Here is a 15,514-nt window from a genome sequence, read left to right on the forward strand (position 1 = left end):
TAAAGTTTAGAGAACTTGAAATCGTGGCTATGAATTTGATGGAGTTAAGGATAACTTAATTCCATACATATCTTGTAGAAAATGTAACTATGTTCGGTCTTCAATAATGTACTTGAGTCATTATGTAATGTACTAGTCAAAAGCAGTGTTGATAATATCGGTATCGGGAAAATATCGGCGAGGGTCTGGAAAATATCTTATCGGAAATATCGGCGAAAATATCGGCAAAATATCGGCAAATATCTGCAAGCATAAAAAATGCATAATATATTCATTTTTTTTCAGATTTCTAAACATATAAAGCAATAACAACATGAACTAAACACATTGGCACATAAATATGAAGAAAACACTGATATATATGATATCAAATAGAAATGACACATCAAACTTCAAAGGCGATACCAAATCCTGCTGATCCCTGATAGTGATAAATTGATAATTGTCCAATCAAGGACTCAAACAAAAATTAAAATAACATCACACATCCTGCTGATCCCTGATAGTGATAATTGTCCAATCAAGGACTCAAACAAAACAACATCACATATATAAAACTTTAAAAGTATTTCATCATCATGAGTTATAAACTTATATGTAGCAAAAGTTGCAAAACAAATAAAACTAGCAGCTATCTATCTGAGACCATTGGCCTCTCCCTAGCAGCTTTCTTTCTGTCTTGTTCAGCAATTGCTTCACGAGCTTTTTGTATAACCTCTGCACTAGAAACCATACAAGGCATGACATCTGCATCATATGCAGAGAGTTTAGCCAGATGGTATTTCAATCGTGTAATCCCTCCTGACATCTTGGTCCCACACAAGTTGCATGATATAAGTGCCTGATTTGCCCCACCAACAGCCTCCCCATACTCCCAAAATGGGTCCAAAGCTTTTGGCATATTTGACATTTGTACTTGTAGTGAACTAATTCAAATCTAGGGCACAAAAAAAACAAAAAATTGGCATTAAATGAGTATAACTATACAGTGCCCAGCAAACACTCAAGAAACTATTTTAATTTTTAAAGCAACATCTTCATGTTCAGAATTTAAACAACAAAAGCAAGCATAAAAAATGCATACTATATTCATTTTTTTCAGATTTTTAAACATATAAAGCAATAACAACATGAAATAAACACATTGGCACATAAATATGAAGAAAACACTGATATATATGATGTCAAATAGAAATGATATATCAAAGGCGATACCAAATCGTGCTAATCCCTGATAATTGTCCATTCAAGGACTCAAATGTGGAGAACCAATACAAAATAACATCACATATAATAATAAAAGTATCTCATCATCATGAGTTACATGTAGCATAACAAATAAAACTAGCAGCTATCTATCTACTGCCCTCTCCCCCTTTTACGGGAAAACATGATGGGCTGTTTGTCAGGCCTGCCCCTAGTAGTAGAAGGCCCTGACACTGCCTCTGCACCTAATGTCAAATAATGAGTGATAGGCATGGAGCTATGCTCTCCTATATCTATAGCAGATGGTGTTGATGCTGATGCTCCCGCAGTGTCCTCCTCCAGCTCCTCCTGCTCCTCCTCTAAGTGCTGCTGCTCCTCTGACTCCGAGTCCTCCTCTTGCTGCCCCTGCTCTAATGGATCATCTGCCACTGGCTCCTCCAACCATGAAGGTGACTCCTCCAATATGGGCTCCTGAGACTCCACCCTCCACGGAGACAATACATCAATATTGTCTAAGGAAATGGCATCTGGATCCACTGGTGATTCTATTTGCCTCACTCGAAGTCGGATGTTGTAATGCACATACACCAAATCGTTGAGGCGTGCGAACTCCAACCTGTAAGAGTGTCAAAAAAAGTAATGAGTCTTGACTCTTGACTCTTGAGTCTTGACACTTGAAGGTCATAAATTAAAAATTAAAAATTACAATAAGTGTAATTGCTCAACTGAAGGCTTGAGTTCAAAGTTATACCTGTTGCGCTTTTTGGCGTGTATTTTCTCAAATACACTCCAATTGCGCTCACACCCTGAAGAGCTACATGTTTGACTCAAGATTCGTATAGCCAAATTTTGCAAATTTGGTACCCTTGCACCATAGCTTCGCCACCAAAGATCTACAACAAAATAATGAAATAAAAAATTCAAAAACTTAAAAGTTAAAACATAATTAAATTCAAATTTATAATTTCTAATGAGTGATGACTTGTCACTTACGTGGCATGAAGAGGGCCCTTTCCTTAATGGCATCATCAAAGCCAAATAGGCCAACACAATCCTGATAATTATGTATCTCGCGGCTGATTTTGAGACGAAGCTCAGAATCAGGTACCATCCTCTCAATACAGGAATGGAGCCCTTCAATCACCTCGCCATCAAAACGAAAATTGCATTTGTATGCAAATGCAGGGTTGAGGAAGAGTGCTGCTGCATGAATGGGTCGATGAAGCATCCCTGTCCACCGACTATCGATCACATCCCATAACATCATTTGCCTATTAAGGCCAGCAGAACCCTTGTCTGCATAATAGGAACGAATGGCCTCCTTGGCCCTATCCATGCCCTCATACAAATAAGGCATTGCAGGCTTCTCTCCATCCACCAATCTAAGAACCTTTACTATAGGTTCGCTAACTGCACATGCTTCTTCTACTCCACGCCAAAATGTCTCAGAGTACACCATTTTTTCAATGGCTTTCCCATCAGGTCTCCTGCTGTATCTACAACCACGCCAATCATTAGACACAAACATTTGCTTCAACTCGTACTGACATCGAAGCAAAGACTGAAGAGTAATAAAGGTTGTGGCAAAACGTGTGATGGCAGGACGCCGCAACTCCTTGTTTCCTGTGAACCTCCTCATAAGGCTAAGAACAATAGCATGGTTATAAATAAACTTGGGGATGCTCCTAGCCATATGAACTGCCTCCTTGATGAAGGAGAGTTTCCCCATATCCTCAAGCAACAAATCAAGACAATGCGCTGCACATGGAGTCCAGAACAATGTGGGATGCCTCTCCATAAGCATTCTGCCGGCAGACACATAATTAGCTGCATTGTCTGTTACGACTTGCACCACATTCTGCACACCAATCTCCTGAATGAACCCATCTAACAACTCACATATCGTTGCTGCATCTTTGATATGTTCTGATGCATCCAACGATTTAATAAACATGGTACCTTTAGGACAATGTACCAAGAAATTTAGAAGGGTCCTACCCTTCCTATCTGTCCAACCATCAGACATCACTGTGCATCCAGTGACTTCCCATGTCTGTTTCAACTCCGCCAATCTAGAGTTGATGTCCTCTTTTTCTGCTTGAGGAATTGGCCCCCGCAACTCCTCATATGTGGCACTTTTGTACCCTGGGCCCACAACAGCAATAGCATCACACATTGGTTGCCAAAATGGATTGGTTTTTGTGATGCTGAGAGGTAAGTCGCTCCAATAAATACACCTCCCCATGACTCTATCTGCTTCTTCCTTCTCCTTTTTTTTGACAAGCGATTTTATGCCAGGTTGTGCTCCAGCTCCTGTTCGTGGAACAAAAAATGATGACCTCGCATTCACACTAGCATGTGATGGTGTGCCAGTTGTGGAGCCCCTCCCACTAGCGCCAGTAGGGCCACTACCCTGAACATCAAAATCATGAGAAGATATCCCAAAGGATCTACCTGCACGTTCAGCTTTGTTTCTTTCCGCCTCTTCCTTCTTTCTGTCCTTTTCTTCAATTGCCTCAAGAGCTTTTCGTATAAGCTCCGGACTAGAAACTCTACAAATGCCAACATCATGTCCAGGGAGTCTAGCAAGATGGTATTTCAGTCGTGTAACCCCACCTGTCATCTTGTCCCCACACAATTTGCATGAAAGATATGCACGATTTGTCCCACCATCAGGGATCCCATACTCCCAAAATGGGTCCAAGTTTTTTGGCATATTTGTATTTTGTAGTGGGCTAACTCAAAAGGAAACCTACAGCACCAAAAAAAATTTGGAATTAGTAACTTAATAACTTAATAAGTAATACGAATTTACGAATTTTCCTCATTCTTCAAAGACAAATGGACTAAACTTTAACAAAGTTCTACAAGAAAAATCCAAAGGTCTTGAAAGAAAATTAAATTTTTAATAGCCTAGCTTTTGAAGAACTGAAGAACTGAAGGGATTGGAAAGTTGTTGGCTATTTGGAATCTGGATAATCGAGTGGAAGATGCAGGACATGCATGCCTCTGGCTTGGAATCTCAGTATTAAAGGCAACATTATGATGACAAAGGGAAGTGGATTAATAGTGAAGACGACATTCCTTATGTAGGGTTGGGGTCAGAGCTGGGAGTGCAAGAAATTAAGGGCAGGTTTGAGGAAGATCCACCAACAATTGAACACTGTTAAAGAGGCATTTGGAGACCATCCTGCAATCAAAACCAATGCCATCAACATCAAGTAGCAGATCCTTTTCAGCTACAGGAAATTGCTGGAGCACCAGATTCTTGAGGCTTCTGTCGTAAGGAATTTTGGAGAACAAGATATAAAATGGATTTTGGAGAACAAGATATAAAATGGAGTATTGAGTCTTATACCTAATCTACAAATATCCAACAGCACAGCTGTATTCCCTACGGTCAGTGACTCAGTATATTCTCGCTGCCATATCAAGGTTACTTGTCATATCGGAGATCACTGTTATACCAAGTTCATTGCCATATTATAGTTACAGCCATATCAAAAATGATTGTTCTGTATAGAACCCAGTCAAGCCTCCAAGTTACCGTTGTGCTATTCTTACATCAAAATCAGAGATATATAAATCACAGTCATGCAAACTGACTGCCATATAAAAGATCGCTGTCATAGAACAAGGTTATTGTCATGTCAAAGGGTTACTCTATCATACACGGTTACAGTCATCACAAGTATCATTTCCAGCATACATTATTCTTCACTGTCGTGTATAAGGCATATATTGAACTTTTGATTCTTGAACTAATAAGTTATAACAATGATACTTGGACCTGTGTTGTGGAAGCTTGGAGTATATTACAGTCATCTACTTGAAGCTCTGTCTAACAGTCACCATTTGGAGTGGCTCAGATTACTTATAGGACTATTGAAAACTTCACATCAGGACAAAACCTTGGATCTGTGGAGTTGACTTCGGATTGCTGGCTAGGATATGAAGCTTAGTAGCTCGGATTTGCAAATTTGTGAAGGGACAGTTAACTAATTGAAGCTCACCCTTCTTTTGAGGTTCGATTTAATAACAAGAAGTGCACAGTCTCATATTGAAGACCCCGGACAACAAAGACACCTCTCCTCAGATTGATGACCTGTGAGGCTGTGACAGATGTGTTTGTGGTAGATCGGAATAACTGTTCAGTGTTAACACAACTAGCTATGGAGAAAACCCCGGACCAGTGAACAAACCTTGTTGGAAGCTCGGGTTAGTAACTGTACATGTGGTCTTGACCTTCTTTTAGAACCTAAAAGAGCTCGAACATTTTAGATCTGTAGCAAATAGACCTTTAACTACTAAATAGTGCTTGGGCATATAAGCAGTCACCTGTCGGAGGCTTATTAAGGTTCAAAGTTTTGAAGGCATATAATATATATTGTAAATTTGTAACTGTAAGCTACCTGTATCAGTGGACAGCGCCCCAACCTTCCAGCGCCCCTCAAACGAAAACGACAGCAGTCACAGCACCGTTTCAATGGAAAATGACAGCACCCGCAAACCCTCGGGCCTCCGCAGCAGCAAAATGACTAAACAGATAGCGAAAAAAATCATTTATAAAGCCCGGCGTAAATTTTTTTAACCCATCCGCGATATTTAGGATCGTCGCGCGATATTTGGAAAAATATCGCCGAAATATCGTATTTATCGCGAGATTTTAAAAATCGGAAAATATCGCGCTATTTTCCGGCCGATATCTCGTTTCACATAAAATAGCGCGATATTTACGAATATCGCCGAAATATCGGCGATATTATCAACACTGGTCAAAAGTATAAAGAAAATATTTTTTATTATTGTAACAATGACTTATTAAAGCATGGGTTTCATGGTTGGGTCATCATTATATGAGTCAAAATCCCCATTGTGGATTCCTACGATTAATATTGAGTTTATAGAGTCATTGTATATTCGAAGAGACCCTTCTTGGGCTTTCGAACCATGTAAAATGGTCTTGTATCATGTCAAAAATGAATTATGTACCCACCACATCATGTTGGCCTAAGGGAGATCAAGTCGGACTAAGGACTCCCATTCGACCCACAAGAAGCTTATATATTGAAGGAGGTCGAAGTCATTTGGATCACTCACTCTCAAGCAAGGTCGATATCTCAAGAAGAGTTGGAGAAGTGTGAAGTCTGTTGCCCAGAGGACGGAAAAAGTGCGAGTTATGGGGAGTCTCTAGAGAAGAAGAAAATCAAACTTTTGGTGCCTCTCTCTCCGTTTCGTGGTCTGGCTTGGGAGATCGATGTCTCCTAAGATTTCGTTGTTGCTAGAAGTAGCATGTTGCCAGAAGTTGCTGCCTAGTTGAAGTTGCTGGAAGGGGTCGAAGATCTTGGAGGCTGAGATGGTATGGAGGGAAACACTGATCTTGGTCTAGGGTAAAGAGTCTCAAAGAATACTATTCAAAGGAAGAATTATCTTGACTGGGTTTTCCCCTCGAGGGACGTTTTGCCCTGGCATGTGGATATACCTAGCGTGTCTTGTTTTGTGATCTTCATACATGTATAATTGCTTCATGAAAGATAAGATAATAAAGAAGTAAAAGAAGCCAACAGACTCACAAGTAATTATCAAGAAAGGAGAATTAAACCCTAATATAATATCTTTGATTTTCCAACATATCTAGCATAAATTCTGCTCAAGAAATGTATGAGGCTCTCTCCGAGTTATTGAAAATCAAGAACATTGGACAAATAGCAAGCCTCAAGAATGAACTAAGAACTGTCAAAATAGAAAATGATGATACTGTTTCATCATACTTCATAAGGATATCTGGAATCAGAGATGAACTCCAAGCAATAGCTAAAATTGTCTCGGAAAAGGAGTTAGTAATTATTGTCCCGGAAAAGGAGTTAGTAATTATTGCCCTTCTAGGACTAACTAAATCTTGGAATTCATTTGCATCAGGACTCAATAGTTGGAAGGATATGCCAACATTTGAACAAATTTGGGATGCATGTAGCCAAGAAGAAGCCATAATATCGATGGTGAACAACAAAAAGGAGAATGAAGAAGAAAACACCTCGAATGCTTACTCTGCTCATCTCGAAAAGGGAACTATAAAGAAGTTCAAAGGAACAAAGAAGAAAATGGACCTATCCAAGGTTGAATGTTAAATTTGTCACTAGTTGGGACATTACCAGAGTCATTGTCTTGGGAATCCAAGAAATAAGAAAAGAAATAGGGATCAAGCAAATGTTGCTGATGAAGGACCACCAAAGAAGAACAAGATTGAAGAAGAACCAAAAGTCAAGGACTTATACTACGAAGTCCTCTCTTACACATATCCTCCCTTGCTCTTCTATTCTAAGTTTTGAATTGTTTTCATTTAGGTTTTGATCTCTAGAATTTATAACTCTAATAGGTATTGTTAGAAAACCTTTTATTTTGATAAAGTTATAGGTATCCCTTAAGTTTGGATTAAGAGGGAGCCCGCACCATTTTACCAAAGATAAGTATCTTACTCCTTATCTTATCTTTTATGTTTGGTTTCCCTCTCTTATCGAGATGTGTTTGCATTATATGCTAATAACCTTTCCCTTTATATTTTTCCTTCGCTAGGAAAGCTTACTAATTGCTCAAGGATCATGGAGAAGACTTCAGAGGATAGACTTGAAAGCATGGAAGAAGGTCCGCCCTTCAAGAATTGTGGTCATACAAGGTTTGTTGAAGAACAACTCGATGTATGTCTTAAAACTATAAGTTTTGTTTCAAATTTCTCTTCATACAAAAGGAACGATCATTCTCTCTTTTAAATTTTGCTCTACATTACTAACATTGTTATGTCTAGGGTTTGAATCATAAGAGATTCTTGTTTGGGTGATTAATTATTAGATTGAACCTACCCTCATTATATTTTAATCATTTGGATGGAACCCTAAAAAATTGTCTATAAAACCCTAACCTAAGGGGATGTCTAGATTTATGAAATCCTAATCTACTTAGTGTTAACGATGGAGTCCATAAATCCTATTCTCTTATGTTTAGAGTCTTGGTATTGTTATAATAGAAACTCTAGTCCTTTAGGGTTTGGTAAATTAGGATTAATGACCAAAACCTTTGTAATGTCTATAGTAAGATTCTAGGGATAAAACCCTAGGTGTATGTTCGTCTAATCGAAACCCTAGCCTGGTCAAAATTATTTTGTCTAACTTTAATGTATTGATATTTGTGTCGTGGGTTTGCCTAGTAGATATTGTTGTGATATGCTTGTGCATGATTATAGATATGTATATATTGTAACCTAATTGTTGATGCAAATAGTTTGTCAATTCTAAGGTTTGTAACTAAGCCCTAGTAGACGTTTGATATTCTAAGATATGATGATATTGTTTTTGATATGATCTAGGGTTTGAATCAAACCTTAGTAAAGTCTAACATTGGTCAAACATTAGATGCATAATAAAATTGTTATTTGATTGAGTCGCTGATATATATAAGGCTTTAAGATGGAATCTAGGGTTTGTAATGGATCACAGTACAATCTGTCATAAATCTCTGAAAATAATATTGAGTCCCTATTTAGAATGAGATTAATCTAAGTTGCTTTATGTTGTAGTCTAGGGTTTGTAACAAAACCCTAGCAAAGAAGTTGAAGTTTAGAAGTATATGTCTCTTACTAATTATGAACCTAACTAGATTTAGGTATTTGATGTCTAAAGTATTTGATTGTTTTGATGGTTCCATTATATTAACATAACTTTGATACTGTTAACTTCATGCTTTTATATATATACTTGGTTGTACTTGCTATTAAAGTTTTGCAAGTACACATGATGTCCGTATGAGCATGATCAAGATGACCTTGATGAAGTTATGAAAGGTTGAAGCTTCTCTGATGTTATAGAAGAAGAAAGTAGTTGATCTCCCTAAGTTAAGAGGGAAGCTACATAGAAGAAAGGGTATAACTCCCTAGTTGAGAGGGATGGCATATTATGATAGTGAATATTTTAAAGTAAGCAAAAGTACTATTGATGAATATGAAGTTGCAAAGAAGTACCGAGGCTATATTTGGTGCTGCTGAAGAAGTGGTAGAAGAAAGCTGCCGACAAGATGTATTTGGATAACATGATATAAGCAACATCCGAATGAATGAAGACCTTGAAGGTTTGAGTCTACTTGTATGTCTATTATTATTTGGGGTTTGTGTTTGTATAGGTAAATTTCTCCATAAAAAGGTTGAACACTCTGGAAGCATGCTTGGACAAATGGGTATATAGTTTGATAAGGAGAGTTGAAACATCTAATGGTGGATTCTTGGGAGGACATTTGGCCGACCTTTGTGTGATTAATGTCCTGAACCCAAAGAGGGAGGGTGGCGTTGGTCTTGGAGCTCTGGCCTTGGATACACAACTATATCCTTGGGTTGATGGTTAGATAGTAAGCCTGATGGTAGAGTGGCTGAAAACTTTAGTCCATATTAGTCCCACCCGGATAGATAACTCTGGTCGGGTATCTAGTTCGTGGCACTGAGTGTGCCTGAACTTTTCATAGTTCATATTGGAGATCTTCCATGTACCTCTATATGGTTGCAATTATGAATACCTCCTAAGTTAAGAGGGAGTGTTGAAGAATGTAACTAGGTTCGGTCTTCATAAATGTATTTAAGTCACAATATATTGTATTTGCCTAAAGAAAGAAAATGAAATTTTATTATTATTAAAATTGATTCTGTTTAAAGAATGGGTTTTATGCTTGGGTCAATTCATTTTAGGTCAAAGCCTCCATTGTAGGCTTTTAGGGTTTATGTCATGTGTCCTTGTTTATGTCATAATGTAAAGTACCCTTCTTGGGAATTATTTGTTAAGAAAGAAATTTATTTCCTATTAAAACAAGTCTAATGGTGGATGTTTGGGAGGACATTTGGTCGACCTATGTGTGTTTGATGTCTTGATCCTGAAGAGGGAGTGTGGCGTTGGTCTTAGAGCTTTGGCCATCTATACACACCTAGATCCCTGGTTTGATGGTTAGTTAGTAAGCCTAATGGTACCTAGAGTGGCTGAAAACTTTAGTCCGTCTTAGTCACACCCGGATAGATAACCCCGGTCAGGTTTCAAGTTTGTGGCACTGAGTGTGCCTAAACTCTTCGTAGTTCATATTGGAGATCTTCCATGTACCTCTATATGGTTGTAATTATGAATACCTCCCTAGTTAAGAGGAAGTGTTGAAGAATGTAACTAGGTTCGGTCTTCATAAATGTATTTAAGTCATAATATAGTGTATTTTCCGAAAGAAAGAAAATGAAATTTTATTATTATTAAAATTGACTTATTAAAGCATGGGTTCCATGATTGAGTCAATTGTTTTGAGGTCAAAGCCTCCATTGTGGGATTTTAGGGTTTATGTCATGCGTCCTTGTCTATGTCATAATGTAAAGAATCCTTCTTGGCAATTATTTGTTATGAAAGAAATTTATTTTCTATAAAAATAAGTCTTCTAGGCCTCCTCCACCAAGGTGGCCTAAGTGGGGCAACACAATTACAATATAAAGGCAACATCTCGACCTCATTTCTCACTCACTCATAACAAGTTCGATCTGCACCTTCTGGGGCTAGAAAAGGTCAGAAATTCAAGGAGGAGGAGGAAGAAGGATAACAAAGGAGAAGGACTCTTTGAGCATAAAAGTCGAAATTCTCTCTCTTTCCCACATGTGTGACGCTGTGCAGCTGCTAGAAGGGGCCTGAAATTCTGCAGTTATTGGGAGGACGAAATTTTGTTGATGGGGGTCGAAATTCTGGGAAGTCGAAGTGTTGGATTGTTGTTGGGCTAAAGCTGCTGGATAAGAAGAGACTACTACATCATTTTGGAAGGCTAACTTAGTAGACGAGGAAGGTCTATTGGTGTAGGGTCTTGGTCCATCTCAATCCGAATTATTGAAGGAAGAGTTCTTGACTGGGTTTTCCCCTATATAGGGGTTTTAGCCTTGGCCTATGCCTACATTTAGTGTCCCTTATCTTCACGTTTTGCTTTGGATAATTGCTTGATGAATCAAAGGTAAAAGAAGAACATAAGAAAGTTAATAAGAACATAAGAATATCACAAGTAATTATCAACATAAGAAAATCTTTCTACCTTTCTGATTTTCTAACATGGTTTCAGAGCTAAGTGAAAGAAGGAAGGAAAAAAGCAGCCTAAAGATCTATTGAAGAAAATAATCAAGGAAAGGTCATTACAGAGGATCATATAAGGGGATAAGTCTACCATCTACAGGAACAATGAAAAACTCAATGAAGGTAGAAGAAAAACTAGAAGGAGTTTCCAACTACAGGGCCTGGAAAAAAGGGAATAAATCTGATTCTGGAGAAGAATGAAGTCTTAGACCTTGTTCAAGGAAGAGTCAAGAAGCCTATTGATGAATCAAGCAATGCAGATAAAGTGAAGTTTAGAGAACTTGAAATTGTGGCAATGAATCTGATAGTAGATGGAGTTATGGATAACTTAATTCCATACATATCTAACATAAATTCTGCTCGAGAAATGTATGAGGCTCTGTCCAAATTATTGACAATCAAGAACATTGGACAAATAGCAAGCCTCAAGAATGAACTAAGAACTGTCAAAATGACAAATGATGATACTGTTTCATCATACTTCATAAGGATATCTAGAATCAAAGATGAACTCCAAGCAATAGAAGAAATTGTCTTGAAAATGGAGTTAGTAATTACTGCCCTTCTAGGACTACCTAAATCTTGGAGTTCCTTTGCATCAAGACTCAATAGTTGGAAGGATATGCCAACATTTGAACAAATTTGGAATGCATGTAGCCAAGAAGAAGCCAGAATATCGATGGTGAACAACAAAAAGGATAACGAAGAAGAAAACACCTCAAATGCTTACTCTGTTCATCACAAAAAGGGAGCCTTCAAGAAATTTGAAGGACCAAGAAAGAAAATGGACCTATCCAAGTTTAAATGTTACAATTTGCACAAGTTGGGACATTACGAGAGTCATTGTCCTGAGAATCCAAGAAATAAGAAAAGAAATAGGGATCAAGCAAATGTTGCTGATGAAGGACCACCAAAGAAGAACAAGACTGGAGAAGAATCAAAAGTCAAGGACTTATACTACTAAGTCCTCTCTTACACATATCCTCCCTTGGTCTTATATTCTAAGTTTTGAATTGTTTTCATCTATGTTTTGATCTCTAGAATTTGTAGGTCTAATAGGGATTGTTAGAACACCGTTTATTTTGATAAAGTTGCGAGTATCCCCCAGGTTTGTATTCAGATGTAGCCCTCAGAATTTTACCGAAGATAAGTATCTTACTCCTTATCTTATCTTTTATGTTTGGTTTCCCTCTCTTATCAAGATGTGTTTGCATTATATGCTAATAGCCTTTCTCTTTATACTTTTCCTTGGCTAGGAGAGCTAATTGCTCAAGGATCATGAAGAAGACTTCAGAGGATATACTTGAAAGCCTGGAAGAAGGTTTGCCCTTCAATAATTGTTATCATACAAGGTTTGTTAACGAACAACTCGAGGTATGTCTTAAAACTATAAGTTTTGTTATAAAGTTCTCTTCATACAAAAGGAACAAACATTTTGTGTTTAAAATTTTTCTCTACATTACTAACCTCGTTATGTTTAGGGTTTGGAATCATAAAAGATTATTGTTTGGGTGATTAATCATAAGATTGAATCTACCCTCATTATATTTTAATCATTTGGACGAAACCCTAAAAGTTTGTCTATAAAATCCCAACCTAAGGGTATGTCTATATTTATGAAACCCTAATCTACTTAGGTTAACGATGATGACTAGAAATCCTATTCTCTCTATGATTAGAGTCTTGGTATTGTTATAATAGAAACTCTAGTCCTTTAGGGTTTGATGTTAATGTTTAAATAGAACCCTTGGCCTTTAGAGTTTGGGTAATTAGGATTTATGACCAAAACCTTTGTAATGTCTGGAGTAAGATTCTAGGGATAAAACCCTAGGTGTATGTTCGTTTGATCAAAGCCTTAGCCTAGTCAAAATTATTGTATGTCTAAATTTAATGTATTGATATTTGTGTCTTGGGTTTGCCTAGTAGATATTGTTGTGATATGCTTGTGCATGATTATAGATATGTATACATGCTAACCTAATTGTTGATGCTCATAATTTGTAAATTCTAGGGTTTGTAACTAAGCCCTATTAGATGTTTGATATTCCAAGATATGATGATACTGTTTTCGATATGATCTAGGGTTTGCATCAAACCTTAGTAAAGTGTAACATTGTGAAACATTAGATGCTTAATAAAATTGTTATTTGATTGAGTTGCTGATATCTCAGGCTTTATGATAGAATCTAGGGTTTGTAATGGATCATAGTAGAATCTGTCATATATCTCTAAAAATAATATTGAGGCCCTAGATAGAATGAGATTAATATAAGTCGCTATATGTTATAGTCTAGGGTTTGTAACAAAACCCTAGCAAAGATGTTGAAGTTTAGAAGTATATTTCTCTTACTAATTGTGAACCTAACTAGATTTAGATACTTGATGTCTAACATATTTGATTGTTTTGATGGTTCCATTATATTAACATAACTTTGATACTGTTTACTTCATGCTTCTATATATATGTTTTGTTGTACTTGCTATTAAAGTTTTGCAGGTACACATGATGTCGGTATGAGCATGATCAAGATGACCTTGATGAAGTTATGAATGGTTGAAGCTTCTCTGATGTTATAGAAGAAGAAAGTAGTTAATTTCCCTAAATTAAGAGGCAACCTGAATTGAAGGAAAGGTATAACTCCCCAGTTGAGAGGGGGGGCATATTATGATAGTGAATACTTCAAAGTAAGCAATAGTACTATTGATGAATATGAAATTGCAAAGGAGTACTGAGGCTATATTTGGTGCTACTGAAGAAGTGGTAGAGGAAAGCTTCCAACAAGATGTATTTGGATAACTTGATATAAGCAACATCCGAATGAATGAAGGCCCCGAATGTTTGTGTCTACTTTTATGTATATTATTGATTGGGGTTTGTGTTTGTATAGGTAAATCTCTCCATAAAAAGGTTGAACACTCAGGAAGCATGCTTGGACAAATTGGTATATCTAGTTTGATAAGGAGAGTTGAAGCATCTAATGGTGGATGCTTGGGAGGACATTTGGCCGACCTTTGTGTGATTGATGTCCTGAACCCGAAGAGGGAGGGTGGCGTTGGTCTTGGAGCTCTGGCCTTGGATACACACCTATATCCCTGGGTTGATGGTTAGATAGTAAGCCTGATGGTAGAGTGGCCGAAAACTTTAGTCCATCTTAGTCCCACCCGAATAGATAACTCTGGTCAGGTATCTAGTTCGTGGCACTGAGTGTGCCTGAACTTTTCGTAGTTCATATTGGAGATTTCCCATGTACCTCTATATGGTTGCAATTATGAATACCTCCTTACTTAGGAGGGAGTGTTGAAGAATGTAACTAGGTTTGGTCTTCATAAATGTATTTAAGTCACAATATATTGTTTTTGCCCAGAGAAAGAAAATGAAATTTTATTTTTATTAAGATTGACTCTGTTTAAAGCATGGGTTTTATGCTTGGGTCAATTCATTTTAGGTCAAAGCCTCCATTGTAGGCTTTTAGGGTTTATGTCATGTGTCCTTGTATATGTCATAATGTAAAGTACCCTTCTTGGGAATTATCTGTCAAGAAAGAAATTTATTTCCTATTAAAATAAGTCTTCTAGGCCTCCTCCACCAAGTCGGCCTAATGGGGTAACAAAATCACTATATAAAGGCATCAACTCGACCTCATTTGTCACTCAATCACAAGAAGTTTGATTTAGAACTTCTGGGGTCAGGAAAAGTGCGAAATTCAAGGAGGAAGAGGAAGAAGGATAGCAAAGAAGGAGGACTCTTTCAAGCATAAAAGTCAAAATTTTCTCTCTTTCCCACATGTGTGATGTTGCGCAGCTGCTAGAAGGGGGCCAAAATTCCGCAGTTACTGGGAGGCTGACATTCTACTGTTGGGGGTAGAAATTTTGGGAAGTCAAAGTGCTGGATTGTTGCTGGGCTAAAGCTGCTAGATAAGAAGAGACTACTACATCATTTGGGAAGGTTGACTTGGTGGAGGAGGAAGGTCTATTGGTGTAGGGTCTAGGTTGATTTCCATGAAAATTATTGAAGGAAGAGTTCTTGACTGGGTTTTCCCCAATATGGGGGTTTTAGACTTCGCTGTCCGCCTACATCTGGTGTCCTTGATCTTCATGTTTTGCTTTTGATAATTGCTTGATGAATCAAAGATAAAGGAAGAACATAAGAAAGTTAATAACAACATAAGAATATCACAAATAATTAT

General features: G+C 37.6%; 2 protein-coding genes across 3 annotated transcripts in view; one reads left to right on the plus strand and one right to left on the minus strand.

Moving 5' to 3' along the window:
• Nucleotides 1-15,514, plus strand: part of LOC149138578 (P-loop containing nucleoside triphosphate hydrolases superfamily protein) — a 295,440-nt gene that overhangs the window by 172,462 nt on the left and 107,464 nt on the right. The gene's annotated exons all lie outside the window — the stretch shown is intronic.
• Nucleotides 1,056-2,456, minus strand: LOC149138579 (uncharacterized). Its single transcript, XM_089447490.1, has 3 exons — nucleotides 2,200-2,456; nucleotides 1,958-2,099; nucleotides 1,056-1,822 (listed from the first exon to the last, which is right to left on the minus strand). The coding sequence occupies exons 1-3, from the start codon at nucleotides 2,432-2,434 to the stop codon at nucleotides 1,360-1,362; spliced, it is 840 nt and encodes a 279-aa protein (XP_089303616.1). The 5' UTR covers nucleotides 2,435-2,456; the 3' UTR covers nucleotides 1,056-1,359.

Source organism: Pinus tabuliformis, chromosome X (genome assembly GCF_031772625.1).
Source record: "Pinus tabuliformis cultivar Carrire ecotype Pingquan chromosome X, CPIR1, whole genome shotgun sequence".
In the NCBI taxonomy this organism is placed as follows: domain Eukaryota; kingdom Viridiplantae; phylum Streptophyta; class Pinopsida; order Pinales; family Pinaceae; genus Pinus; species Pinus tabuliformis.